The sequence below is a fragment of the Mytilus californianus genome, unplaced genomic scaffold (genome assembly GCF_021869535.1).
Source record: "Mytilus californianus isolate M0D057914Y unplaced genomic scaffold, xbMytCali1.0.p SCAF_7, whole genome shotgun sequence".
Classification (NCBI taxonomy): domain Eukaryota; kingdom Metazoa; phylum Mollusca; class Bivalvia; order Mytilida; family Mytilidae; genus Mytilus; species Mytilus californianus.
The window spans coordinates 92,366,350-92,393,839 of NW_026262723.1; the positions used below are offsets into that span (position 1 = coordinate 92,366,350).

The 27,490-nt window shown below is 33.0% G+C and overlaps 1 protein-coding gene across 1 annotated transcript; it reads left to right on the forward strand.

Annotated features, from left to right (window-relative positions):
- The first annotated feature begins 1,710 nt into the window (after positions 1–1,710).
- Positions 1,711–27,427, forward strand: LOC127708723 (uncharacterized). The gene is made up of 9 exons (XM_052213844.1): positions 1,711–1,877; positions 8,367–8,545; positions 9,342–9,407; positions 10,730–10,835; positions 14,889–15,004; positions 15,448–15,545; positions 19,183–19,268; positions 19,920–19,956; positions 26,964–27,427. Exons 1-9 carry the CDS (start codon positions 1,839–1,841, stop codon positions 27,056–27,058), a joined length of 822 nt encoding a protein of 273 aa, XP_052069804.1. The 5' UTR covers positions 1,711–1,838; the 3' UTR covers positions 27,059–27,427.
- Positions 27,428–27,490: the final 63 nt, after the last annotated feature.

Below are 27,490 nucleotides of genomic sequence, written 5' to 3' on the forward strand. Positions count from 1 at the left end.
TTTATACCAATACAATTTACGAAAAACAAATATGACGGACATGAACAAACGAGAACCTCTGAACTATAGGCTTCTGACTTGGGACAGACACATAAAAAATGTGGCGGAGTTATAACATGTTTGTTAGCGCCCCCCCCCCCCCCCCCCCCTAACCTGGGACAGTGGTGTAACAGCACAACATAAGATCAAACTGTAAAATCAGTCGCAATTGGCTTTACTCAAAAGATTGGTACGTAGCAAAATAGCAACTAATAGAACACAAATAGACACAAAGCACAGAAATAAGAGTACTCGTACTTACTGAAAGCTAGTTCAAAGCCAATTACAACTAATAGATAAATCATGCTCTCCAAGAATAAAGTATCAATCAGTTGACATCTAACGTATTTAGTGTAAAGACGTCACAAACAATCTGAAAAACACATGGCCTAGCTTGTGTAAATCAAAACACTAGTAAACAGTATCGACTGGTTGTAGGATCATGCGTTCTCATCACTGCTTATATATAGCAATATATAATATTTTGTTATGTTTTAATTTTTCAAAAACAAATCCAATGTTACGGTACCGATAAAACAATATTTAAAGATTGTACTACTGTGTTAAATTGACAACCTTTAAGAATAAGTATACCCAAAGTATCAATGAGTTTACATGGATCGTATCTAAATTTGTGGACTCTATAAACAACATCACCGCAAAAGTTAGGATGCGATATCCAGTTTTTAATAAGAATTATACAGGTACAGCCAAGCTTCCTAACCAAATCTTTGTATTCATGAAAGAATTCGGTAAAGGTTTAAATAATTTATGGTAACGAAATCCCTGACTTAATAATTTACCATTTATACTTAAACTGCGTTCATTGACATCTAAAACGCGACTACAGACAAGGAAATGGTGAACAAGTTGAAGATTTATTAAACGAAAACGGACTATCATCCGTTTCTATCACTGTTTCGGATTCCAACCTGATGTCAGCCCCAAATGCCAGTAGATAGTGCTGACAGTACTGTTAATATATAAACGTTGATTTGATGGAATTATATCGTTGTACTTACACTAAGGTTGAAATCTGAAGGCAAAATTGACCTGTGACATTTTTGGCGTTTTTGTGTTTTAATTGATATTTTTGTCAGTTTGTTTTGACAATACTTGGCTTCCCAAGATTAAGATGTAGCATATTCATGCAATGTTCTAGATCACAGAGATAGATCTGTTCATTCTGTTTTCCTTTTGTATTATTATGCTGTTTGGTTGTTGTCTCATTCGTGTTTATCCACATTTTATTTAGTAAGAGGTGATATTCTTCTACACATACGCTATGAATATGAACACCCTTTTATTGTCGTTTGTGTTATCATAGATATAATATCCTGGCTATTATGTCTATGGTGTTATAGATATTTTAAATGGGGAAAAAAATCTGTATTATTGCAGATTATTTCTTATATGCTACTGCTATTTTACCGACCCTCTAGCTTTCAACAGATGGGATTTAGCTACAGCCAACTGTTAAAAAAAAACCTTTATACTTTATATAGGTATTTTTCAGAGACATATATATTACACATGTCTCTGGTATTTTTTAAGAGACATGTGCCTGTGGATTTAGCTGTGCGTTGTGGTGTAGTCATTCTTCGGGTTTTAGTTATAGTAGTTCGAGAAAAAACACATTGCTAACCTTGTACTTTCGGTTTTTACTTTCACTTTAAAATTGGAGAGTTTCACAACATTTCATGCAAGGTTTTTGTCTAGAAAAATCGAACTAATGTGTTATATAAAAGAAAATTGGTTTTATTTCTTCATTATTAAGTTTGTGATTGAAACAGTTTAAAATGTTGGATAAAGCAGCAGTGACCGAATACGTAAAACTGGTAAGTCATTGTTTACAACTGTCTTCTTCTTTAAGTTTCAAGCGATCCTTCAATTATTGAAGATTATTCGCCGGGCTGTCCAATAAAAGTAAAAAAAAGAAGAAAAAACACATTTAAAGCCCACTTGTTTTGTGAATTTTTGGACTTTACCCGATTTGGTATTGAATCTGATGTCAGTTCGAAAGGGTGTCAGTTGCTAGTGCTTAAGTTTAGTACTGCCAATATCTGAACCATGATATATGATCATGATGATTGAATTTTATAAGTGTTCTTCTACTAAGGTGACAACTCCTGCAGGCACAATTGCCTGTTTTGGGGTTTTGATGGTAAGCCAACTTGTTTTGTAAATTTTGGGATTATGTTAGGTTGTTTTTGATTTAACGTTACAATTTTGATAGAATTGAGCATTCATAAAAGCACACTGAACAGTTATTTACAAAAAAATTGACACTGGTGCACCGCTAAGTGTTAGTTAAAAGAGTTAGATGGGATGACTACCGAATGTCATTGTATACATGACCTTGCACCATTAGAAGATGGGGATTTTCAGAGGAATAATCTTGCAGTTGACAAAGTTTATATATATAAATGTTATGTAGGGTAATAATCTCACTTTTTTGGTGATTCAATCCAGCATTTAATATTCTATGGTAATTTTCTTTGAAGATCATTATTTGGTTTCTGTATCCACGTGCTTGAGGCATGGACACATTTTTAAAGTTTTAAGATTTATAGGTAAAAGAAAAATTAAAGTAGAGGGTTTCCATGTCCATTTTCATAGACATTGTACATTGTAGATATTATTATTGAATTTTGCTTGATCCCTAGGTAAGGTTTCCCATTTGAGATGGGGAAAAAAACCAACCATAGACTTAAGTGGTACATTTGTAAAGATGAAGGTTTTATGCACATTTAGGATTATAGTCATCAGTTGTTCATATAACCCTGCATCTGTGTTCATCAATGCACAAAGAAACAATGTAGCATGATTAACATCGTTTAAAGTAATTCCAATAAAATCAGTGATGATAGGGACTTGAAATTCAATGTCAGGTGTGAACTTTTGCTCTGTCATGTCTGTGTTCATGACTGTGACTTAGAGATGAAGACCAGCAACAATAGTCAGTCAGGGGTACTACTTGTACAAGTAATTTTTATTTACTTTAAGAAGTAAATATAAATATACTTATATAAGTAAATTTGTAGGATACATTGTACTTATACAAGTGTATTTTATTTACTTGTATAGGTAAAAAAAAATTGGGCTTAGTTATGTCCCTTAGACATTCAGATTTTTTTACTTATACAAGTAAAAAAGTCATCCTATCTTCTTTTCTTGAATTCTTTGGACTTCTTTGCTCTAATAGAATTTTTAATTGTCTGTCCTTTGCAGATGTCTTTATTAATCATTTATGTGTAATTTCATGGACAATGAAAATCTCCTTTGTCTGTTATCTTCAGAACACTGCCCATTTACAAGCCCCCAAGGGGCAATTTTTGAAGGCCTTGCGCAAATACTTAAGATCTTTGCTCAATCAGTTTCTTTGTTGAATTAATGAGAAGAAACATTGAACTATAATCAAAAATTATGAGCTAACCTGAGAAAAATTGTTAAAGGCATGTTTTACATCTCAAAACTTGAGAATTTTTGTGGGACTGTAAAAAAAATTACTTATACAAGTAAATTTTTGAGAAAATTAAGGGGAGATTATTCAAACATTATAATTAACTTATATAAGTATATTTTATTTACTTCTTCAAGTAAATAAAGATTACTTGTACAAGTAGTACCCCTGACTGATAGTACTGTTCCTTGGCTTTAGATTTTGTCGAGTATGTGTAGGGATTTTATATCATGAATTACTTCTTTTCCATTCCATTGCATGGGTTGAATAAACACCATATTCCTTCTTTTCAACAAATAAAACATTTTGACAATTTACTTACTCATTGTCCATGTTTCAGTGGCCTGATATTGTCAGAAGGAATATATAGGTTTTCAAAGAAATAAATACCAGATGCTTGTTTGATAAATAAATATGTAAGACTCTAAAGTGCGATGGGGACGCTAAAACGCGATGGTCACGCTAAAGTGCGATGGTCTACGCTAAATTGCGATGGTTTGATACTCTAAAGTGCGATGGTCTGGGCTATTCAATGGAATACGCTAAAGTTTGTTGCCTCAATACGCTAAAGTGCATTTTTCCGCCAAAGTGCGTTTGATCGCAAATGTATGGACGTTAGCAACGTCACATACCGTTTGTACACACAAAAATGGACATGCCGGAAAACGAGAATGTTTGTCTATATGAAGGGTTTTTATTAGACAAGAAAAGAAAGAAGAGAGAAACAAATGATTCCAATCCGGATTATTTTTGGACGGCACTGGAAGAGGTTAACTTTATTTGTAAAAAGAAATTTGATCAAAACCGCTGGAGTTCCAAAAAAAAATTAAAAAAATTTAGAAACTCCTTCTATGTTTGTAATCCCATGTCATGTACTTGCGTAATTCTAATTGAATTATTCTAAATAAAACATCTTTTTTTACAATATCGTTCGTCATTTCTGTTAAAGAGATGGATATTCGTTAACTAGACAGTAACCTAACGACTACAGGTGTAGTATCATAATATGATTGCCAATGAGACAACTCTCCATCCAAGACCAAATGTCATTAATGTAAACAACTATAGGTTAACTCATGGCCTTTAACAGGAAGCATTGGCTTAAACCTCATATAATTAAAGTATTCTATAAAGATCAAATGGCCTCAAAACGACCAGTGTAAAACATTTCAAATGAGAAAAAAACTGCCTGATTTCTATACAAAACAATGAACGAAAAACAAATATGGAATAAAGCAACAAACGACTACCACTGAATTACAGGTTCCTGGCATGAGACAAGTTCATAAAGTATATACTAGCTACTGCAATGTAACCATTACACTTTTTATACGACCGCAAAAATTTTGCAGTCGTATATTGGTATGACGTTGGCGTCGTCGTCGTCGTTGTCATCGTCGTCCGGCGTCGTCCTGTGTCGTCCGAAGACACATTGGTTATCGCACTCTAACTTTAGTTTAAGTGAATGGATCTCTATGAAATTTTACCATAAGGTTCAATACCACAAAAGGAAGGTTGGGATTGATTTTGGGGGTTACGGTACCAACAGTTAAGGAATTAGGGGCCAAAAAGGGGCCAAAAATAAGCATTTTTGTAACTTCCAGACATAACTTGTGTGTTAGTGTATGGATCTCTCTGACATTGTACCACAAGGTTCCATATCACAAATGGAATGCTGGGATTGATTTTGGGGGTAATTGCCTTAAAATTTTAGGAATTAGGGGCCAAAAAAGGGGGAAAAAACAAGCATTTTTCTAGTTTCATGACAATAACTTGTGTGTAAGTGTTTGGATATTTCTGAAATTGTACTACAAGGTTCCATATTACAAAGGGAAAGCTGGAATTGAGTTTGGGGGTTATTGCCCGAAACGTTTAGGAATTGGGGGCAAAAAAACACATTTTTCTAGTTTCCAGACAATAACTTGTGTTCAAGTGTATGGATCTCTCTGAAATTGTACTGCAAGGTACCATACCACAAAGGGAAGGCTGGGATTGAGTTTGGGGGTGATGAATCATAAGGGGGTTCAAAAAATTTGGGGGGGGGGATTTTTTTTTTCTTTCCTTTTTTTTCTTTTTTTCCTTTTTTTTTTTTTTTAAATTTTCCATTTTAAGTTGGTTATTTCTGATTTATATTTAAAAGCAAATAATAATGATATGGTAGGAGATACACACCAAACAGGATGTGTAAATTATTATATAATAAGTATTGTGCAATAGCAAGAAATCTTCAATTGCACAGTATTGCGCAATAGCAAGAAATCTTTAATTGCACAGTATTGCGCAATAGCAAGAAATATCCAATAGCACAATATTGCGCAATAGCAAGAAATTGTCAATTGTGCAGTATTGCACAATAGCAAGAAATATTCAATTGCACAGTATTGTGCAAAAGAAGATACTTCGTATAAATTGCTTATTTCTTGACCAATTTCAATGGGGTTTTATTCTTGAATTCTTGTTCTTCTTTAATATGCTGAATCTAACCGTGTATTAAGTTTTTGGATTTTGGGCCCCGTTTTTAAATTGGTCCACATTGAGGTCCAAAGGGTCCAAAATTACCGGTAAACTTTGTTTGATTTCATCAAAAATTGAATTATTGGGGTTCTTTGATATGCCGAATCTAACCGTGTATTTAGATTCTTAATTTTTGGTTCCGTTTCCAATTTGGTCTACATTAAGGTCCAAAGGGTCCAAAATTAAACTTAATTTGATTTTAACAAAAATTGAATTCTTAGGGTTCTTCGATATGCTGAATCTAAACATGTATTTAGATTTTATACGCCCGTTTACGGGACGTATTATGGTATACCGTTGTCCGTCTGTCCGTCCGTCCGTCTGTCCGTCCGTCTGTCCGTCGTCAACATGTCGGACATTAACTCAAAAATGTTTTTACCAATTTGCATAAAACTTTGGTGAATTGTTTATAACTATTGACGTGAGCTCCCTTTCATTTTTTATAAAATTTAGATTTTACGTTTCCGAGTTATGGGGTTTTATTCATTAAAAAAAAGGGGGATTTTACAGTTTTTGGACAATAAGTCAAGAATGCTTTCACCAACTTGCAAGAAATTGTGGTGAATTGTTTATATCTATTGACATGAGCTCCCTTTCGATTTTTATAAATTTAAGATTTTACGTTTCTGAGTTGCAGGGTTTTATTCATAAAAAAGGGGGGATTTTCCAGTTTTCGGACAAAAACTCAAAAATGCTTTCAGCAATTCTTATGAAACTTTGGTGAATTGTTTGTATGTATTGATGTAAGCTCCCTTTAGAGTTTTATAAATTTTACATTTTACATTTCTGAGTTATGGGGTTTTATTCATTAAAAAAAGTGGTGATTTTCCAGTTTTCAGACAATAACTCAAAAATGCTGTCACCAATTCTCATGAAACTTTGGTGAATTGTTTATATCTATTGATGTAAGCTCCCTTTTTATTTTCATAAATTTCTATTATGACATTGAGAATTAATTGAACTTTATTTGTTTATAGTCTGACAACAGATTTACTAAGTATTGCACAACAGCCAGAAATCTTTAATTGAATATAAATTCAATTCATATAACCTATTTCAAGTTCTTTGACTACATTTATTCAGAAACCTATAATATGTCAAATATTTAATTACAATCCAAATTCAGACCTGAATCAAGCTTGAATATTGTGTCCATTTTTGCCCCAACTGTTCAGGGTTGGACCTCTGCGGGCGTATCTAGCTGCGCTCAGCGAAGCAGTTTATTGATTATGGGCCCAGTTTTCAAGTTGGTCCAAATCAGGGTCAAAATTTAACTTTGTTTGATTTCAACAAAAATTGAATATATGGGGTTCTTTGATATGCTGAATCTAACCATGTATTTAGATTTTTGATTTTTGGGCCCCGTTATCAACTTTGTCGACATTGAGGTCAAAAGGGTCAAAAATTAAACTTTGATTTCATCAAAAATTGAATTCTTGGGGTTCTTTGATATGCTAAATCTAACCATGTATTTAGATTTTGGATATTGGACCATAATAGGTGAATGTCCAATTTAAAATTTTTAAGTTCTTAGACCACATTCATTCTGTGTCAGAAACCTATGCTGTGTCAAATATTTAATCACAATCCAAATTCAGAGCTGTATCAAGCTTGAATGTTGTGTCCATACTTGCCCCAACTGTTCAGGGTTCGACCTCTGCGGTCGTATCAAGCTGCGCCCTGCGGAGCATTTTATTAAATAACTATCGTCATTTAAATAAAAATAAGAGAATGTGGTATTGTCAATGATACAACTATCCACCCAAGACCAAATGTCGGTGATGTATGCAACTAATAAACGTACAGCCTTTAAAGTGGAGCCTTGGTCCACGCTGCATAGCAAGCTATATATGGCCACACAATAAACAATGTAAAACAATTCAAAAGAGAATGACAACAGCTTGAATTGAAAAGAAAACAATAACCGAAAAACTACTAGGAACACAGCAACAAACGAAAACCATTGCCTGAACCCCAATCCCGTTACACCATCGAACTGTGACTTTAGCGTGTTATACCATCGCACTTTGGCGTGTTATACCATAGCACTTTAGCGTGTCATATAATCGCATTAAAAAAAATAAAGAACAATCGCACTTTAGCGTTTGACACCATCACACTTTAGCGTTTGACACCATCACACTTTAGCGTAGACCATTGCACTTTAGCGTGACCATCACACTTTAGAGTACCATCGCACTTTAGAGTCCTACAAATATACACCATATAATGAAGACGGCGATGTTCTTGTTAGGATTATTTAGATGCAAAATTTCTCGGAACCGACAATTGTTTTAAATAGATTCTAACGTATATATAAATATTGTTTGTAATTGTACTTATTTTGTAGGTTATAGAAGATGAAGTAGAAAGAGGAACAGATGACCAATTTTTATGTGACAGTGATTTAAACACTTTACTGGTGGATGATAAAAGCAGCTTAAAACCAAGGGAGACAATTGTTGGTTACCCTACTTACCCATTATACAGAGAAATAGGAAATATGCTTTATCAGTGGTTAGAAAACAAGTATGAACATAATATATAATTTGTTAGTTCGTATTAATTGCTTGTGATGAAAATATTAATTCTTTTTAGAGTTTGTACAATTATATCTCTCATATCAAACAGATAAATGATGCAATATTATCAGATTGCGTACATTGTATATAGAATTATGAAATACAAATAAAATTTCAGATAAATATTATTTTTAATATGGTACTATTAGAACTGATTGATTGATTAATGTTTGCTAACTTATGCTGCATCAGCACTAAAAGGCTATATCAGGGCGTGCTTGAGATTTATGATTGCAGTTATTGTTAATTAGATACAGATCTCTCAATGTTAGAAAAATTCAGACTGATACACAATTTTATATTTGCATGTACATCATTTAGCAGGTCTGAATACAATACTCAAAATCAGGTCTTGTAAAAGTCTATTCACTACTTACACAGTACTTCAAAAATGCTAAAATAGTACCAATAAAATAATTATTAATATTTATAAGGTATGAAAATAAAACATAAAGTAAAAATCAACAAAACCCCTTATAAACAACTGGATTTTTGTTGTTTTTGAAAAAAGTAAATCAACAGTCTAATATAAATACAGATCCCGTGTCCATGCTTTGTTCTATTTACTTGTCGTAAAATTAGTACGCAAACAAGTGAAATATTATTATATATGTCTGCCTTATATTTTTTTAATGTGTACATCACCACAATAAAAACCAATGATCCTGGTGAAACAACATAAATTAATAATATTAGAAATATATAATATACAATACTTATTCATCTGAATGTTATGATTACAGAGAATGTCCAGTTGTAGATCTACCTAAGTATGATTTGTTGGATGAGAAAGTGTATGTGGAATCAAGGTAAGTTTTTGCTGTATCTACATCAAAGAAAGACTTAATTGGCATGAAGGGGGTAGGTGTGTGCCAAAATACATAAATTAAAATTGAATTTCCCCATGATTAAAAAATATGTTTTATCTTTTGAAAAAAGCAAATAATATTGTGTGCTATGAATTTAGAATTACAGTCTTCAGTCATGGAAGCATGTGAAAAAAAAAGTAGTTGATACTTTGAAAATATCCCTGTACCACCTCAATCAAATGTCAACCCACTGACCAATGTCAGCCAAGAGGATATGTTTTGTGTACCACCTGAATCAAAACAACCCACTGACCGATGTCAGCCAAAAGGATATATTTTGTGTACCACCTGAATCAAATGTCAACCCACTGACTGATGTCAGCCAAGAGGATATGTTTTGTGTACCACCTGAATCAAATGTCAACCCACTGACCGATGTCAGCCAAAAGGATATATTTTGTGTACCACCTGAATCAAATGTCAACCCACTGACTGATGTCAGCCAAGAGGATATATTTTGTGTACCACCTGAATCAAATGTTAACCCACTGACCAATGTCAGCCAAAAGGATATGTTTTGTGTACCACCTGAATCAAATGTCAACCCACTGACTGATTTCAGCCAAGAGGATATGTTATGCATACCACCTGAATCCAATGTCAACCCACTGACGGATGTCAGCCAAAAGGATATATTTTGTGTACCACCTGAATCAAATGTCAATTCACTGACTGATGTCAGCCAAGAGGATATATTTTGTGTACCACCTGAATCAAATGTTAACCCACTGACCAATGTCAGCCAAAAGGATATGTTTTGTGTAACACCTGAATCAAATGTCAACCCACTGACTAATTTCAGCCAAGAGAATATGTTATGCATACCACCTGAATCCAATGTCAACCCACTGACTGATGTCAGCTAAGAGGATATATTTTGCATTTGAAAATGATTATGTACTAACTGTTGTACATGAAATGGATAAATTTGAATATAAGAGACAGCTGTTTACAAAAAGGAAATTGAAAACACAAAAATCATCAAAAGAAAAGACAAAATATATTTAAGTTGATTACATATTACTAATTTTCTCATTAGTCCATACCAAAAACAAGATCTCCACAAATAAATGTACATTCACAGTACCTTGTATATGTATGTCATGTGCATATGAACCAGTTTTTAGTATTTTAATTTAGAGATTGATGGTTATATTGGTAGTTGAAATAAGGTTTTATAATAAGTATTTTCCAAATCTGATTATTACCAAAAGTTAATCGGATAAAAAGATTAAAACACAAATGTGTATTTTGTTTTACAGGACAGCAACATTTGCCACCATTACACCATTGTTGGATGGTATGACTTCACTGTGGGATCACTGGGGTGAGGAGGAAAGGAAATACAGAATCAGATATATTTTGACAGTAAGCCTTTATAATTTAAACTTTTTAAAGAATGATAAAGCTGAGCAAAAATAAAGGTCACTAAGATTTTTTTCTATTTTTACAATTTTTTATTAACTGTGTATTGTATTAGTGTTAAATTTCAATGTAATTGTAAAATAAGGAATTGATTTGACACTATGAAGTTAGAAGAATTATCTTGGTCACACTAGTGAGGTTTCTTATCCTTTAATGAATAATCCATAGGAAAAAGCATCCTCCCTAGCCAAATATTACAATCTGGCCCCCTCCGTTAGCAAAGATAAGGTATTTAGTATAAATAAAGTGTATTCCTTTTAAGAAGGTTTGAAAAAGACCAGAATTATTAATTTGTTTACAATCAGCAATTAAAAGGGTGGTTAGGGGTTAAAGTAAATGTTCATGCAGTTGGGTAATTTGCTAATTCTTTTTAATTCTGAGATAATTATTTTAAATGATAAATAAGAGATGCAAGTTTGAGTGTTCTATATAGAGACTGTTCTGATTATTATTCATAAATTTATTCATGAAAACTGATAAAACAATGACTTTAGGATTTATAATATTGACTTTTTGTTTACCATGGTTTAGTACATTGTATCTGGATCAAAACTTTAGATTCTTCGAAAGGTATTAATGATACTTGGTATTACTGTTGCCAACTGAAGAATGCTTGATGTAGATTGCTTTATTTATTATTCCCTTGAAACTTTGAAATACTAAATGTTTTCAAAATTAATCAACTTTTACTCTACACGATAAAAACATAGTATATTTTTATACGACCGCAAAAAAATTTTGTGGTCGTATATTGGTATGACGTTGGCGTCGTCGTCGTCGTCGTCGTCGTCGTCGTCGTCGTCGTCCGGCGTCGTCGTCGTCCGGCGTCGTCGTCCGAATACATATTGGTTTTCGCACTCTAACTTTAGTTTAAGTGAATGGATCTTTTTGAAATTTGACCATAAGGTTAAATACCACAAAAGGAAGGTTGGGATTGATTTTGGGGGTTATGGTACCAACAGTTAGGGAATTAGGGGCCAAAAAGGGGCCAGAAATGAGCATTTTCTAGTTTCCAGACAATAACTGTGGAACGGTGTATGGATCTCTCTGAAATTATACTACAAGTTTCCATACCACAAAGGGATGGTTAGGATTTGCTTTGGGGGGTTATGGCTCAAACCGTTTAGGAATTAGGGGCAAAAAAGGGGGAAAAACATGGTTGTCCTGGTTAATGGACAAATACTTTAGTACAAAACATAATTTAAAGCAGTGTAAGGGAGATAAATCAAATACATCATTGAAATTATCTCCCTTACACTGCTTTTAAATTATGTATAAAGTAATGGTTAATGAACAATAAAGATAATCTAAAACAGTGTAAGGGAGGTAATCCAAATACAACGTTTTGGTTACTTCCCTGACACTGCTTTTAAATTATGTTTAAAGAAGTGCATATTTATAAAGGAAGACCAGTAAAAATATCTGCAAATGTTTTCATCTTTTTTTTTTACAAAAAAATCCATATGAAAGATTTGACACTATATTTTTATTAATTCTATTATAAAATAGATTAAGTTAGCACTATGGTAAATTTAAATGGGTAATTATGGTTGCCAACTCCATTGGAAATTTGAATTGAGATTGTGACCATATCTTGAGGGAAAGAATTTTTTTGGGGGAAAAAGGGGGGGGGGGGGGATAAAAAGAAATTGTGGGGGGCCAATTTTTTCTCATTTCAGATTTCAGAAATTAAAAAGAATTATTCTTCAAATATTATTTTTTTTTCAAATTTCAAATATTGAAAAATTTCAAGAAGTAATCTTTAATTGCACAGTATGGCGCATTAGATTTGTAAAATCTTTGATCACATTTATTTATTTGTTATGCCGAATCTAACAGTGTATTTAGATTTTTAATTTTGGGTCCAGTTTTCAAATTGGTCTACATTAATGTCCAAAGGGTCCAAAATTAAACTTTGTTTGATTTTAGCAAAAATTGAATATATGAGGTTCTTTGATATGCTGAATCTAAACATGTATTTAGATTTTTGATTTTTGGCCCAGTTTTCAAGTTGGTCCAAATTGGGGTCCAAAATTAAACTTTGTTTGATTTCAACAAAAATTGAATATACGGGGTTCTTTGATATGCTGAATCTAACCATGTATTTAGATTTTTTATTTGTGGACCCCGTTATCTAATTGGTTCATATTGAGGTCAAAAGGGTCCAAAATTAAACTTTGTTTGATTTCATCTAAAATTGAATTCTTGGGGTTCTTTGATTTGCTGAATCTAAAGATGTGTTTAGATTTTTGATTATGGGCCCAGTTTTCAAGTTGGTCCAAGATAGGGTCCAGTATTTAAACTTTGTTTGATTTCAACAAAAATTGAATATATGGGGTTCTTTGATATGCTGAATCTAAACATGTATTTAGATTTTTGATTATGGGCCCAGTTTTCAAGTTGGTCCAAATTGGGGTCCAAAATTAAACTTTGTTTGATTTCAACAAAAATTGAATATATGAGGTTCTTTGATATGCTGAATCTAACCATGTATTTAGATTTTTTATTTGTAGGCCCCGCTATCAAATTGGTTCATATTGAGGTCAAAAGGGTCCAAAATTAAACTTTGTTTGATTTCATCGAAAATTGAATTATTGGGGTTCTTTGATATGCCAAATCTAACCGTGTTTTTAGATTTTTAATTTGGGTCCCGTTTTTTAAATTGGTCTTCATTGAGGTCCAAAGGGTCCAAAATTAAACTTAGTTTGATTTTAACAAAAATTGAATTCTTGGGGTTCTTTGATATGCTGAATCTAAACATGTGTTTAGATTTTTGATTATGTGCCCAGTTTTCAAGTTGGTCCAAGTTGGGGTCCAAAATTAAACTTTTTTTGATTTCAACAAAAATTGAATATATGGGGTTCTTTGATATGCTGAATCTAACCATGTATTTAGATTTTTTATTTGTGGACCCCGTTATCTAATTGGTTCATATTGAGGTCAAAAGGGTCCAAAATTAAACTTTGTTTGATTTCATCGAAAATTGAATTATTGGGGTTCTTTGATATGCCAAATCTAACCGTGTTTTTAGATTTTTAATTTGGGTCCCATTTTTTAATTGGTCTTCATTTTGGTCCAAAGGGTCCAAAATTAAACTTAGTTTGATTTTAACAAAAATTGAATTCTTGGGGTTCTTTGATATGCTGAATCTAAACATGTGTTTAGATTTTTGATTATGGGCCCAGTTTTCAAGTTGGTCCAAGTTGGGGTCCAAAATTAAACTTTTTTTGATTTCAACAAAAATTGAATATATGGGGTTCTTTGATATGCTGAATCTAACCATGAATTTAGATTTTTTATTTGTGGGCCCCGCTATCAAATTGGTTCATATTGAGGTCAAAAGGGTCCAAAATTAAACTTTGTTTGATTTCATCAAAAATTGAATTATTGGGGTTCTTTGATATTCCAAATATAACCGTGTATTTAGATTTTTAATTTTAAGTCCCGTTTTTTAAATTGGTCTACATTAAGGTCCAAAGGGTCCAAAATTAAACTTGGTTTGATTTTAGCAAAAATTGAATTCTTGGGGTTCTTTGATATGCTGAATCTAAACATGTGTTTAGATTTTTGATTATGGGCCCAGTTTTCAAGTTTGTCCATGTTGGGGTCCAAAATTAAACTTTGTTTGATTTTAACAAAAATTGAATATATGGGGTTCTTTGATATGCTGAATCTAACCATGTATTTTGATTTTGGACATTGGACCATAATAGGTAAATTAAAAAAATTCAAGTTCTTAGACCACATTCTTTCTGTGTCAGAAACCTATGCTGTGTCAAATATTTAATAACAATCCAAATTCAGAGCTGTATCAAGCTTGAATGTTGTGTCCATACTTGCCCCAACTGTTCAGGGTTCGACCTCTGCGGTCGTATCAAGCTGCGCCCCAGCGAAGCATTTTATTTTATTATGAATGTAGGTAGAATGAAGGTGAACTTTATATTAGGATACCAGTATATATGATAATACAGTTGTTTTAATTCTATTTTTTAATAGCTTTTAGGAAAGAGAGGAATATTAGATCTATTGGGCATTCGGAAGACTGTGGGAACAAAGGAGATCTTGCCATGTTCCAGGAAAGTGTTGGAGGATTGTTTTGCAGCAAAACATTCGTAAGTTAAAAAAGTACTTTAAAGTACATTTTAAAAAAATTGTAAATTTGTCAACAGTTTAGATAGATGTTATTATAAGAAAATGTGTACTTAAGTCAAACAAATGAAATGAATCTTCTTTAAAAAAAAACCTTTATATTGTTGCTAGTAAGTTCACGCTCATTTAAAGAGAGTATGGCAGTTACAATATAGCTTACCTTCTTCAAGATCCTTGAAACATTTTGATGGGATGGGGAAAAAATGGGAAAATAATTTATGCAGATATGAAAGCACTTATCTCCTGCTTTTTCTAATTTCCTTGTATAACATAACTGTGTGCATTTGCAAAGCCCTTATAGTTAAAAGTCTGAAGAAATCTAGATATAGAATATATACTTTCGTCAAAGTATTATGACATTTACATCAAGTTAATGAAAATCAACTTTCTATATTTATTTTGACAGGCCAAATTCAAGTTCCCAGCTGTCAGTTGGTGCCAGGGCATTAGCCAAGCACTCTCATAGAGATATGAGTACATCTTGGTGGGGTGTGTGTACTGGAAGTAAGTACAAATAAGGGCAAATAAAAATTAGGCATTTCCAGATACCTATTCAAACATAATATTCATGTTTTTGGAAAGGTTACAATTGCAGTGCAGTTGGTTAATCATTCTAAATTCCTGGAGACTTATGAATGTTTGACAAACATAATTTATGATAACAAACAACTAATCCCTTCAATTCCAAATAATAAGCCATAGTTGGTATTGGAATGTTGACATTATGATTTGTCCAAGATGAGAGGATAATCACAATGAATGACACAAAAATGATTTACTGTTTTTTTTTGCTTAAAATTTTTTAGTAAGTTTGCACAACAGATCAAATACTTTACAATGTCTTGAAATAGTGCTAAGTTATTGTCCCTGATATTTTTTTGCCAAATAATTTTTTCAAGGTGATATTTACCTAGGATATAAACAAAATTAATGTAGACACTAAGAGCAAAAAAAGTATAATTCTGTTTCCTCCCTGCTTCCCTAACCGAAATGTTCATGCCTAACAAAACACATTTCTTCAACATATTTGGTTTTTCACCCTTAAAATCCTGATATCTTAAGAGAAGCACTATTTCAGGTCAGAACATTTCCCTATGATTTTTTTAAGACTGTATGCTGCCCTCTACATGTCTTTTGGTAAATTTTTCATTGGGTTGTTATTTCATTGATGCATCTCCTTTGATTCAAATTTAAAATATTTTTCAAGAATAAAATTATTTTACCTACCTACCAACCCTTTTTTGCCAGGAGACAGGGAACAAGTCTTTATTTTGGGGCCTAAAAAGGAATTTCAGTTCTGGCAAATTATGATTTTTATGCCCCCGCCGAAGCGGTGGGGGCATTAAGTTTTACCCTTGTCCGTCTGTACATACGTACGAACGTACGTGCCAAAATTGGTTTCCGTTCTCGAACTTGAGTTTGCCTCAACCAAATGCTATGAAACTTATACACAATGCTTATTACCACAAAACACAGATCAAGTTTGAATTTTGGTGGCGTCACTTTTATCGTTCTAGAGTTATGCCCCTTTATAAATGGAAAAATTGCAGAATTTTTCTTTTCCATTCTCTAATTTAAGTTTGCCTCAACCAAATGTTATGAAACTTATACACAATGCTTATTACCATAAAACACAGATCAAGGTTGAATTTTGGTGGCGTCACTTTAACCGTTCTAGAGTTATGCCCCTTTATAAATGGAAAAATTGCAAAAATTTTAGTTTCTGTTCTGTAACTTAAGTTTGCCTTAACCAAATGTAGTGAAACTTATACACAATGCTTATTACCACAAAACACAGATCAAGTATGAATTTTGGTGATGTCACTTTAACTGTTCTAGAGTTATGCCCCTTTATAAATGGATAAACTTTTTTATTTTTATTTTCTTCTAAATATCAAGTAATTTTTATACGCCCGTTTACGGGACGTATTATGGTATACCGTTATTTGTCCGTCTGTCCGTCCGTCTGTCAGTCCGTCCGTCCGTCGTCAACATGTCGGACATTAACTCATAAATGCTTTAACCAATTTGCATAAAACTTTGGTGAATTGTTTATATCTATTGACGTGAGCTCCCTTTCGTTTTTTATAAATTTTAGATTTTACGTTTCCGAGTTATGGGGTTTTATTCATTAAAAAAAGGGGGATTTTCCAGTTTTCGGACAATAACTCGAGAATGCTTGTACCAACTTGCAAGAAATTGTGGTGAATTGTTTATATCTATTGACGTGAGCTCCCTTTCGTTTTTTATAAATTTTAGATTTTACTTTTCCGAGTTATGGGGTTTTATTCATTAAAAAAAGGGGGATTTTCCAGTTTTCGGCAATAACTCGAGAATGCTTTCACTTACTTGCAAGAAATTGTGGTGAATTGTTTATATCTATTGACGTGAGCTCCCTTTCGTTTTTTATAAATTTTAGAATTTACGTTTCCAAGTTATAGGGTTTTATTCATTAAAAAAAGGGGGATTTTCCAGTTTTCTGACAATAACTCGAGAATGCTTTCACCAACTTGCAAGAAATTGTGGTGAATTGTTTATATCTATTGACATGAGTTCCCTTTTGATTTTTATATATTTTAGATTTTACATTTCCGAGTTGTGGGGTTTTATTCATTTAAAAAAGGGGGATTTTCCAGTTTTCAGACAAAAAATCAAAAATGCTTTCAGCAGTTCTTATGAAACTTTGGTGAATTGTTATATATCTATTGATGTAAGCTCCGTTTAGAATTTTATAAATTTTACATTTTACATTTCTGAGTTATGGGGTTTTATTCATTAAAAAAGGGGTGATTTTCCAGTTTTTGGACAATAACTCAAAAATGCTGTCAGAAATTCTCATGAAACTTTGGTGAATTATTTATATCTATTGATGTAAGCTCCCTTTACATTTTCATAAATTTTTAATATGACATTGAGAATAAATGAACTTTAATTGTTAATAGTCTGACAACAGATTTACTAAGTATTGCGCAACAACACAGTGTAATGCACAACAGCAAGAAATCTATAATTGAATATAAATTCAATTCATATAACCAATTTCAAGTTCTTTGACTACATTTATTCAGAAACCTATAATATGTTAAATATTTAATACAATCCAAATTCAGACCTGTATCAAGCTTGAATATTGTGTCCATTTTTGTCCCAACTGTTCAGGGTTGGACCTTTGCGGGCGTATCCAGCTGCGCTCAGCGAAGCAGTTTATTAAAATTGGAGTTATCTTCCTTTGTCCATGATAATAGTTGAATCAACTACAAGTAATGCTTTATACAATCAATGTTTAATTTTGACTTCCACTGATAAAACACAGATCAAGTTGAATTTGGGTAGTGTCACTTTAACCATCATTGAGTTAGGCCCTTTATAAATCAAAAGATTGCAAAATTTTTAGTTTCCATTCTGTAACTTAAGTTTGCCGCAACCAAACATTATGAAACCTATACACAATATTCATTACCATAAAACTAAGATCAAGTACAAATTTTTTGTTTCCGTTTTCTAACTTTAGTTTGCCTCAACTAAATGTTATGAAACTTATACACAATGATTATTACTACATAATACAGATTAAGTACGAAATTTGTGGCGACACTTTTACCATTCTTGAGTTATGTCCCTTTATAAACATAAAAATTGCTGAATTTTTCGTTTCGGTTCTCTAACTTTAGTTTGTCTCAACCAAATGTTATAAAACTTATACACAACCATTCTAGAGTTATGCGTGTTTACAAATAGAAAAATTGCTGAATTTTTAGTTTCTGTTCTCTTCTTAAGTTAGCCTCAACCAAATGTTATGAGACTTACACACAATGCTTATTACAACAAAACTCAGATGAAGTTCAAATTTGGGTAGCGTCACTTTTACCGTTCTTCAGTTATGTCCCTTTATAACTATATGATATGCAAGCGGGGGCATCATCTGTGTCCACATGTGGACACTATCCACATTTATTTTATATATTAAACTTGTCTTAGATATTTTTGTCTGAACAGATCTTTCAAGAGAAACTATCAGATAGGTATGGGATGATGTTGGCCTCCCAGTATATCTTTTCCTTTGTATTTATTTGATCTGCTTTAGATTTGAATAACTGTCTAAATATTGACCTTGTTACAACTTAAGCTAAACATTTTTCAGCTGAGGAGGCAAAGAATGAGCATGCCTTGAAGATAATGAACAAGATTTTAGATAATGCCACCTGGTTAAACACTCACTGGCTACCGGTAAGTTATTGTAAAGATTTGACTATAAACCAGTCATAACTGGCTACTGGTAAGTTATTGTAAAGATTTGACTATAAACCAGTCATAACAGGCTACTGGTAAGTTATTGTAAAGATTTGACTATTAACCAGTCATAACTGGCTACCAGTAAGTTATTGTAAAGATTTGACTATAAACCAGTCAGAACTGGCTCCCAGTAAGTTATTGTAAAGATTTGATTATAAACCATTCAGAACACTCACTGGCTACTGGTAAGTTATTGTAAAGATTTGACTATAAACCAGTCATAACTGGCCACCGGTAAGTTATTGTAAAGATTTGACTATAAACCAGTCAGAACTGGCTACCGGTAAGTTATTATAAAGATTTGATTATAAACCAGTCAGAACACTCACCGGCTACCAGTAAGTTTTTGTAAAGATTTGTCAGAAACAAGAACTTTTAAAATAGGGTTATTGTACTCATTTTTACAAAACTAAGAAATAATATAAAAGAAATATTTGTGTCCAAAAAGAAAAGGGAAATTATATCTGCATCAGTTTGCTTTGGATAATATGAATTAATTCCAACAAAAATTAACCAAATAAGGATCTGAAAATTGGTAAAATATAGGAAATTTTGAAAATAAAATATTTCTCTCTTTTTCTTCAGCAAGATATCATCATATTAGAAGCCAGACATAACGAAGGTGAGCTTTACTCAATAATAGAATAAATGTAACATTCAATACATTTACATGCATATGCATTTAAAAATTTACTGGAGAGGAGCAAAGTGTACAAACCTTAAAATATCATATGCAAAAAAATCATTGATAAGTCATTTCCGTTTTACTGAAAGTTACTGCTGGCGTCAAATCATAGGTTTCTTCATACTGATTTAAAAAATATATGGTCTTGATAATTGATATACTTATGCTGGAAATAAGAGAGATAATTTGCTACTTCCAGTTTATAGAAGGTCACGCCCAGTCTCAAATGATAGGTTGAATCATGTTGATAAAAAAAAAATATGGTATCTAGGTACTTTTCCATGAAAGAAGTAAAGAAATTGCCCTTTCCGGTTGACTCAAGGTCACTCCCGTTGACATGTTTCAAGGTAAGCAGTCTCCAAACCTAATGCACAAAATCCTATGGCTTTATCATGTACCAGTATGGAGTTATATCAAAGGTCAAAATCTAGAACGCCAAATTGTCTTTTGACCTTGGCCTCAATTTCAAGGACTTAAAGGGAGGATCTGAAATCAATATACTTTAGGTCTCTACTATTTTTGCTTCATGAGTTCTATCTCCATACAACTTATTTTAAACTTTCCAGGGGAGAAAACTATTAATAGGGAAGGTACTCCTTCAACCAAAATTTTAAAGTTACGACATGTAGAAAGGAACAATTTGGTAAATTTTTTTGTCCTTATTTATTACAGTTTGTGAGGAAAAGCGAAAAACAATCAAAAGTTAAAATTTAGATCATGACCTTGACCTTTGACCTTGACCTCAAATTTTTTTTGGTGGACCAAGGACATCAAATCAAAATACCATAGGTCTCTATAACTTACAGTTCATAAGAAACATTTATATATCACTATGTAAAATACAGAAGGGGAAATAGCTCTCATATAGAGTATCCGTATCATTTCTGGTTTTAGGACAATAACTTGAGTATACGTCAATGGATCTCTATGAGATTGTACCACAAGGTTCCATACCAAAAAAAAAGGTTGGGATTTATTTTTGGGGTTATGGCCTTAACTGTTTAGGAAAAAGGGGCCAAAAAAATAATACTTTTCGAATACTTTGTTTAATTTCCTTATTACTTGACCAATTTCAATCAGGTTTAATTCAAAGACTTTAATTCTTGAGGTTCTTTACAATGCTGAATCTAGCCGTGTATTTATATTTTGGATTTGGGGTCCCGTTTTTAATTTGGTCCACATTGAGGTCCGAAGGGTCAAACAAAATCAAACTTTGTTTGATTTCATCAAAAATTGAATTATTGGGGTTCTTTGATATGCCGATCCAACCTTTTATTTAGATTTAAAATTTTGGGCCCCATTTTCAAATTGGTTCACATTAAGGTCAAAAGGGTCCAAAATTAACATTTGTTTGATTTCAACGAAAATTGAATTCTTGGGTTCTTTGATATGCTAAATCTAGCTGTGTATTTAGATTTTTGATTTTTGGCTTGTTTTTCAAATTGGTCCACATTAATGTCCAAAGGGACCAAAATTAAACTTAGTTTGATTTTTTATGCCCCAGCCATAGCGGAGGGGGCATTAAGTTTTACCCTTGTACATCCGTCCGTCTGTCCGTCCGTACGTTTGGAAATTGGTTTCCGTTCTCTAACTTTAGTTAGCCTCAACCATATGTTATAAAACTTATACACAATGCCTATTACCACAAAACACAGATCAAGTTTAAATTTGGGTGGAGTCACGTTTACCTTTCTAGAGTTATGTCCCTTTACAAATGGAAAAATTGCAGAATTTTTCTTTTCCATTCTCTTACTTAAGTTTGCCTCAACCAAATGTTATGAATCTTGTACACAATGCTTATTACCACAAAACACAGATCAAGTTTGAATTTTGGTGGCGTCACTTTTACCGTTCTAGATTTATGCTCTTTCTGGCGGCAGCTGTGGTGTTGTCGTCAACAATGTATTAGTTTGTGATTAGGTCTAGTTTATGGTGAACCACTAGTTGTAGGTCAATGATATTTGGTATGCAATTGTATTAGCATTGGCACATCTCATTTTCATGATAATTTGGCCCTGCCCCTCAGTCATGGTCTATCGACTTTGAAACTTTTGCTTAGTTTACACATATTAGTTTGTGATTAGGTCAGTTTATGGGGGACCACTAGTGGTAGGCCAATGTTAATTGGTATGCAGTTGTATAAGCATTATCACATCTTATTTCCATGGAGAGTATTTGGCCCCACCCCATCAGTCATGGTCTATTAACTTTGAAACTTTTGCTTAGTTTACAGGTATTAGTTTGTGATTAGATCAGGTTAAGATGAACCGCTAATGTTAAGGCAATGATATTTGGTATGCACATTTATTGACCCCTGAGTAACGCGTTGTGGGGGACATGGAAATACCGGCCGAAAATCAGTGCCAATCAATTGTTTTTAAAAGAGTTATGCCCCTTGGAAACATTAATTATATTGAAAAATTGCATCGTTAGCGCTCTCATTTGCCAGATTTTTATGAAACTTATATCATAGGTTTATATTAGCAATGTCTTGGACGAGTTCGAAATTCAGTGCCGATCAATTATTTTTAAAAGAGTTATGCCCCTTGGAACATAAATTCTATTGAAAATTGCATCGTTAGCGGTCTCATGTGTTCAATTCTTGCCAGATTTTTATGAAACTTATATCATAGGTTTATATCAGCAATGTCTTGGACGAGTTCGAAAATCAGTGCCAATCAATTATCATACGACCGCAAAAAAATTTTGGGGTCGTATATTGCTATCATGTTGTTGGCTTCGTTGTCGTCTGAAGACATTTGGTTTCCTGACAATAACTTAAGTTTAAGTGTATGGATCTCTATAAAATTTTACCAAAAGGTTCAATACTACTAAAGAAAGGTTGGGATTGTTTTTGGGGGTGATGGTCCCAACTGTTTAGGAATTAAGGGCCAAAAAGGGTCCATAAACAAGCATTTTTCTAGTTTCAGGACAATAACTTGTGTATAAGTATATTGATTGCTCTGAAATTGTACCACAAGGTTCAATACCACAAGTCGAAGGTTGAGATTCACTTTGGGGGTAATCGTCCAAACCGTTGGGGAATTAGGGGCCAAAAAGGGTCTAAAACAAGCATTTTTCTAGTTTTCAGCAATTACTTGTGTTTAAGTGTATTGATGTCTCTTAAAATGTACCACATTTTACAAAAAGAAAATTTTCTTCAAATGTTATTTTTTTTGGGGAAAGGGGGGGGGGGGGGGGGGGGGGGGGGGTAAAAAAAAATTGAGGGGGGGACAATTTTTTATCCTCAAGATTTAAGAAATTAACAAGAAAATTTCTTCAAATATTTTTGGAAAAAGGGGGGGATAAAAAAAAATATTGGGAGGGGTGTCAATCTTTTTTCTTCAAGATTTAAGAAATTGTTAATTTTCCAAAGAAAAATTGGGGGTCACCATTGCTAATTCTTTGTATATAGGCTGAAAACAGATTTACTAAGTATCGCACAACAGCACAGTGTATTGCACAAAAGCAAGAAATCTTCAATTGAATATAAATTCAAATCATATAACCAATTTTAAGTTCTTTGACTACATTTATTCTGTGTCAGAAACCTATAATGTGTCAAATATTTAATTACAATCCAAATTCAGACCTGAATCAAGCTTGAATATTGTGTCCATTTTTGCCCCAACTGTTCAGGGTTGGATCTCTGTGGTCGTATCCAGCTGCGCTTGGCGAAGCAGTTTATTTTTAAAAGAGTTATGCTCCTTGGAAAAATAAATTATATGGAGAATTGCATTGTTAGCGCTCTCATATTTACAATTCTTGCCAGAATTTTATGAAACTTAAATCATAGGTTTATATTAGCAATGTCTTTGACGAATTTGAAAATCAGTGCCAATCAATAATTTCTAAAAGAGTTATGCCCCTTGGAAATATTAGTTCTATGGAAAATTGCCTTAAGAGTGCTCTAATGTGTACAATTCTTGCCAAATTTTTATGAAATTTATATTATAGGTTTATATCATCAATGTTCTTGAAGAGTTCAAAAATCAGTGCCTATCAATAATTTAAAAAAGAGTTATGCCCCTTGAAAATATTGATTATATGGAAAATTACAATGTTATCGCTCTCATCTGTTCTATTCTTGCCAGAATTTTATGAAACTTATATCATAGGTTTATATCAGCAATGTCTTTGACACTTTCGAAAATAAGTTCTGATCAAATATTTTATAAATATTAAACTAGTTATGATGCCCTTGGAAATATAAATTATAATGGAAATCACATTGCATTTGCTTTGATCCTTCATTTCTCTGAAGATATTAATAAAAAGTTTTAAAGAACAAAAAAAGGTGCTTATTTAAGTTATTGCCCTTGTACCTTGGATAGATAAAATATGTGCAACATGGGGGACATTAGAACTCTGTTCTTTTATTGGCATTTGCTAGTCTCGTTTCCATGAAGATTATATAGCCCCACCCCCTCATCATGGTTCATTGACTTTGAAACTTTTACATAGTTTACAAGTTAATGTTTTTGTTTAGGTTTGTTTAAAGTGAATGACTTATGTTAAGTCAATGGTATTTGGTATGCTGTTGTATTAGCATTGGCACATCTCATTTCCATGGAGATTGTTTAGCCATGTACCTTCAGTCATGGTTCGTTGACTTTTAATATTTGCATAACTTACTTGTTAAAGTATTGCTATTTTAATTTCAAAATTTGCATTATCAAAATTACAAAAAGGCGAGACATATCTCTGTGTTAACAGTTTATTTATTTTGGGCCCAGTTTTCAAGTTGGTCCAAATTAGGGTCCAAATTAAACTTTGTTTGATATCAACAAGAACTGAATATATTGGGTTCTTTGATAAGCTGAATGGTACTGTGTATTTAGATTTGGATTTTCAGCCCCTTTATCAAATTGGTCCACAGGGTTCCACAATTAAACTTTGCTTGATTTCCCCAATAATTGAATTCTTGGGGTTCTTTGATATGCTGAATCTAACCATGTATTTAAATTTTGGATATTGGACCATAATAGGTAAATGTCCAATTTCAAATTTTTCAGCTCTTTGACCACATTAAATCTGTTTGAGAAACCTATGCTGTCTCAAATTTTGATTACAATCCAAATTAGGAGCTGTATCAAGCTTGAATGTAGTGTCCATACTTGCCCCAACTGTTCAGGATTTGACCTCTGCTGTCATATCAATCTGTGCCCATAGAGCATTTTATTGTATTATGGCACAGTTTGTATGATACTGTGGATTCGTTTATGTTTGTGGGATTCAGAAAAAAGGTTTTTATACGACTGCAAAAAAATTTTTGGGATCGTATAATGGTATGATGTCATCGTCGTCGTCCGAAGACACATTGGTTTCCGGACAATAACTTTAGTTTAAGTAAATGGATCTCTATGAAATTTTTTAAGAAGGTTCAATACCACAAAAGGAAGGTTGGGATTGATTTTGGAGATGATGGTCCCAACCGTTTAGGAATTAGGGGCCCAAAAAGGGGCCCAAAACAAGCATTTTTCTAGTTTCAGGATAATAACTTGTGTATAAGTATTTCGATTGCTCTGAAATTGTACCACAATGTTTAATACCACAAGTAAAAGGTTGGAATTCATTTAAGGGGTTATGGGGCCAACAGTTTAGGAATTAAGGGCCAAAAAGGGGCCAAAAACAAGCATTTTTCTAGTTTCCAGACAATAACTTGTGTGTAAGTGTATGGATCTCTCTGATATTGTACCACAAGATTCCATATCACAAAGGGAAGGCTGGGATTAAGTTTGGGGTTAATTGCCCCAAACATGTAGGAATTAGGTGCCAAAAAAGGGCCAAAAACAAGCATTTTTCTAGTTTCCAGACAATAACTTGTGTGTAAGTGTATGGATCTCTCTGAAATTGTACTACAAGGTTCTATACTACAAAGGAAAGGCTGAGATTGAGTTTTGAGGTTATGGCTCCAAGGGGGGTTTCAAAAAGTTGGGGGGGGGGGGGATTTTTTTCCCAATTTTTTTAAGGGATTCATATTTTTTTTTCAAAATTTTTAAAATTTCGAATTTTTAAAAAGTTTCAAGAAGAAATCTTCAATTGCAAATGGATTTATAAGATCTTTGACCACATTTATTTTGTGTCAGAAACCTATATTATGTCAAAAATTTGATCACAATCCGAATTCAGACAGTATCAAGCTTGAATTTTGTGTCCAAATTTGCCCCAACTGTTCAGGGTTCGACCTCTGCGGTCGTATCAGGCTGCGCTCAGCGAAGCATTTTATTAAGTACTCATAAAAACTTAATTTTTAGATACATGACAGCAGTAAATGTTGAAACCACAAAAAAAAACTAAGAATAGTCGAAATTATGATTTTTCTCAAACAACGTAAATTGGTACCTCCAAAAACATTAATGAATCCAGTTTTTGCAATGTTTACATAGAAACCCTGAATATGAAGTGCTAACAAGTATTTCACAAAAAATAACACTAAAATTGAGAATGGAAATGGGGAATGTGTCAAAGAGACAACAACCCAACCAAAGAGAAGAAAACAGCCGAAGGCCACCAATGGGTCTTCAACACAGCGAGAAAATCCCACACCCAGAGGCGGGCTTTAGCTGGCCCCTAAACAAAAATGTGTACTAGTTCAATGAAAATCGATGTCACACTAAACTCCAAAACATATAAATGAACTATAATTAAAAAACATACAAGACTAACAAAGGCCAGATGCTCCTGACTTGGGACAGGCGCAAAAATGCGTAGGGGTTAAACATGTTTTGTGAGAATAATATGTATAACTTTTAGGGGTTTGAAGCTCTTTTATAGATTTACCTTCAACAGAAATGCTCAAACATATACATTTTAAAGTCAAGGATATTTTAAACATTTAAATGGGAGGAGCTATATAACCTAGAAAGTATTTCCAAATTCATCTAAGGTATAAATTGTCTGAGATAGTTGGGACTTAACTGTGATACATTTTAATTGATTAGGTTATGGGGCCAGATGGACAGCAGATGGCTCATCATTTAGAGGATTCTTAGAGCCTCAGATGGAAGGTGGACATGATGCTGGATGGAAGCATTGATGCTGCCAGTGTGCTAGTGCTAGTGCATGTACATTTATAGTTATAAAGAGATTATTGTGGATAAAAAGTCAGCTGTGATATAATAAAAATATGTGATTTGTCTCGGAGGAACTGAAATTAAGAACTTTGAAAGAACTGTGTATGATATTAAAAATTAGTCTCTATGCTTTAATTTTCTGAAGCAGTAACTATTAAATTATTCCATTCAATGAATTTGAAAAGTTGCACATATCATATTTGTCAGAAACACCATGTTGTATATAATAACATCACAATCCTCATATATATAGTACAATAGAATTCATTAATCATTGATTCACTGTGATCATGAACCCATTATTGTAAATGAATTAAAATCTTTCATGAGAACTGGTTGTTGTTTGTCAGGGTATTTAAATTCTTGGAGGGTGAACTATTCCATTGAATGAACAC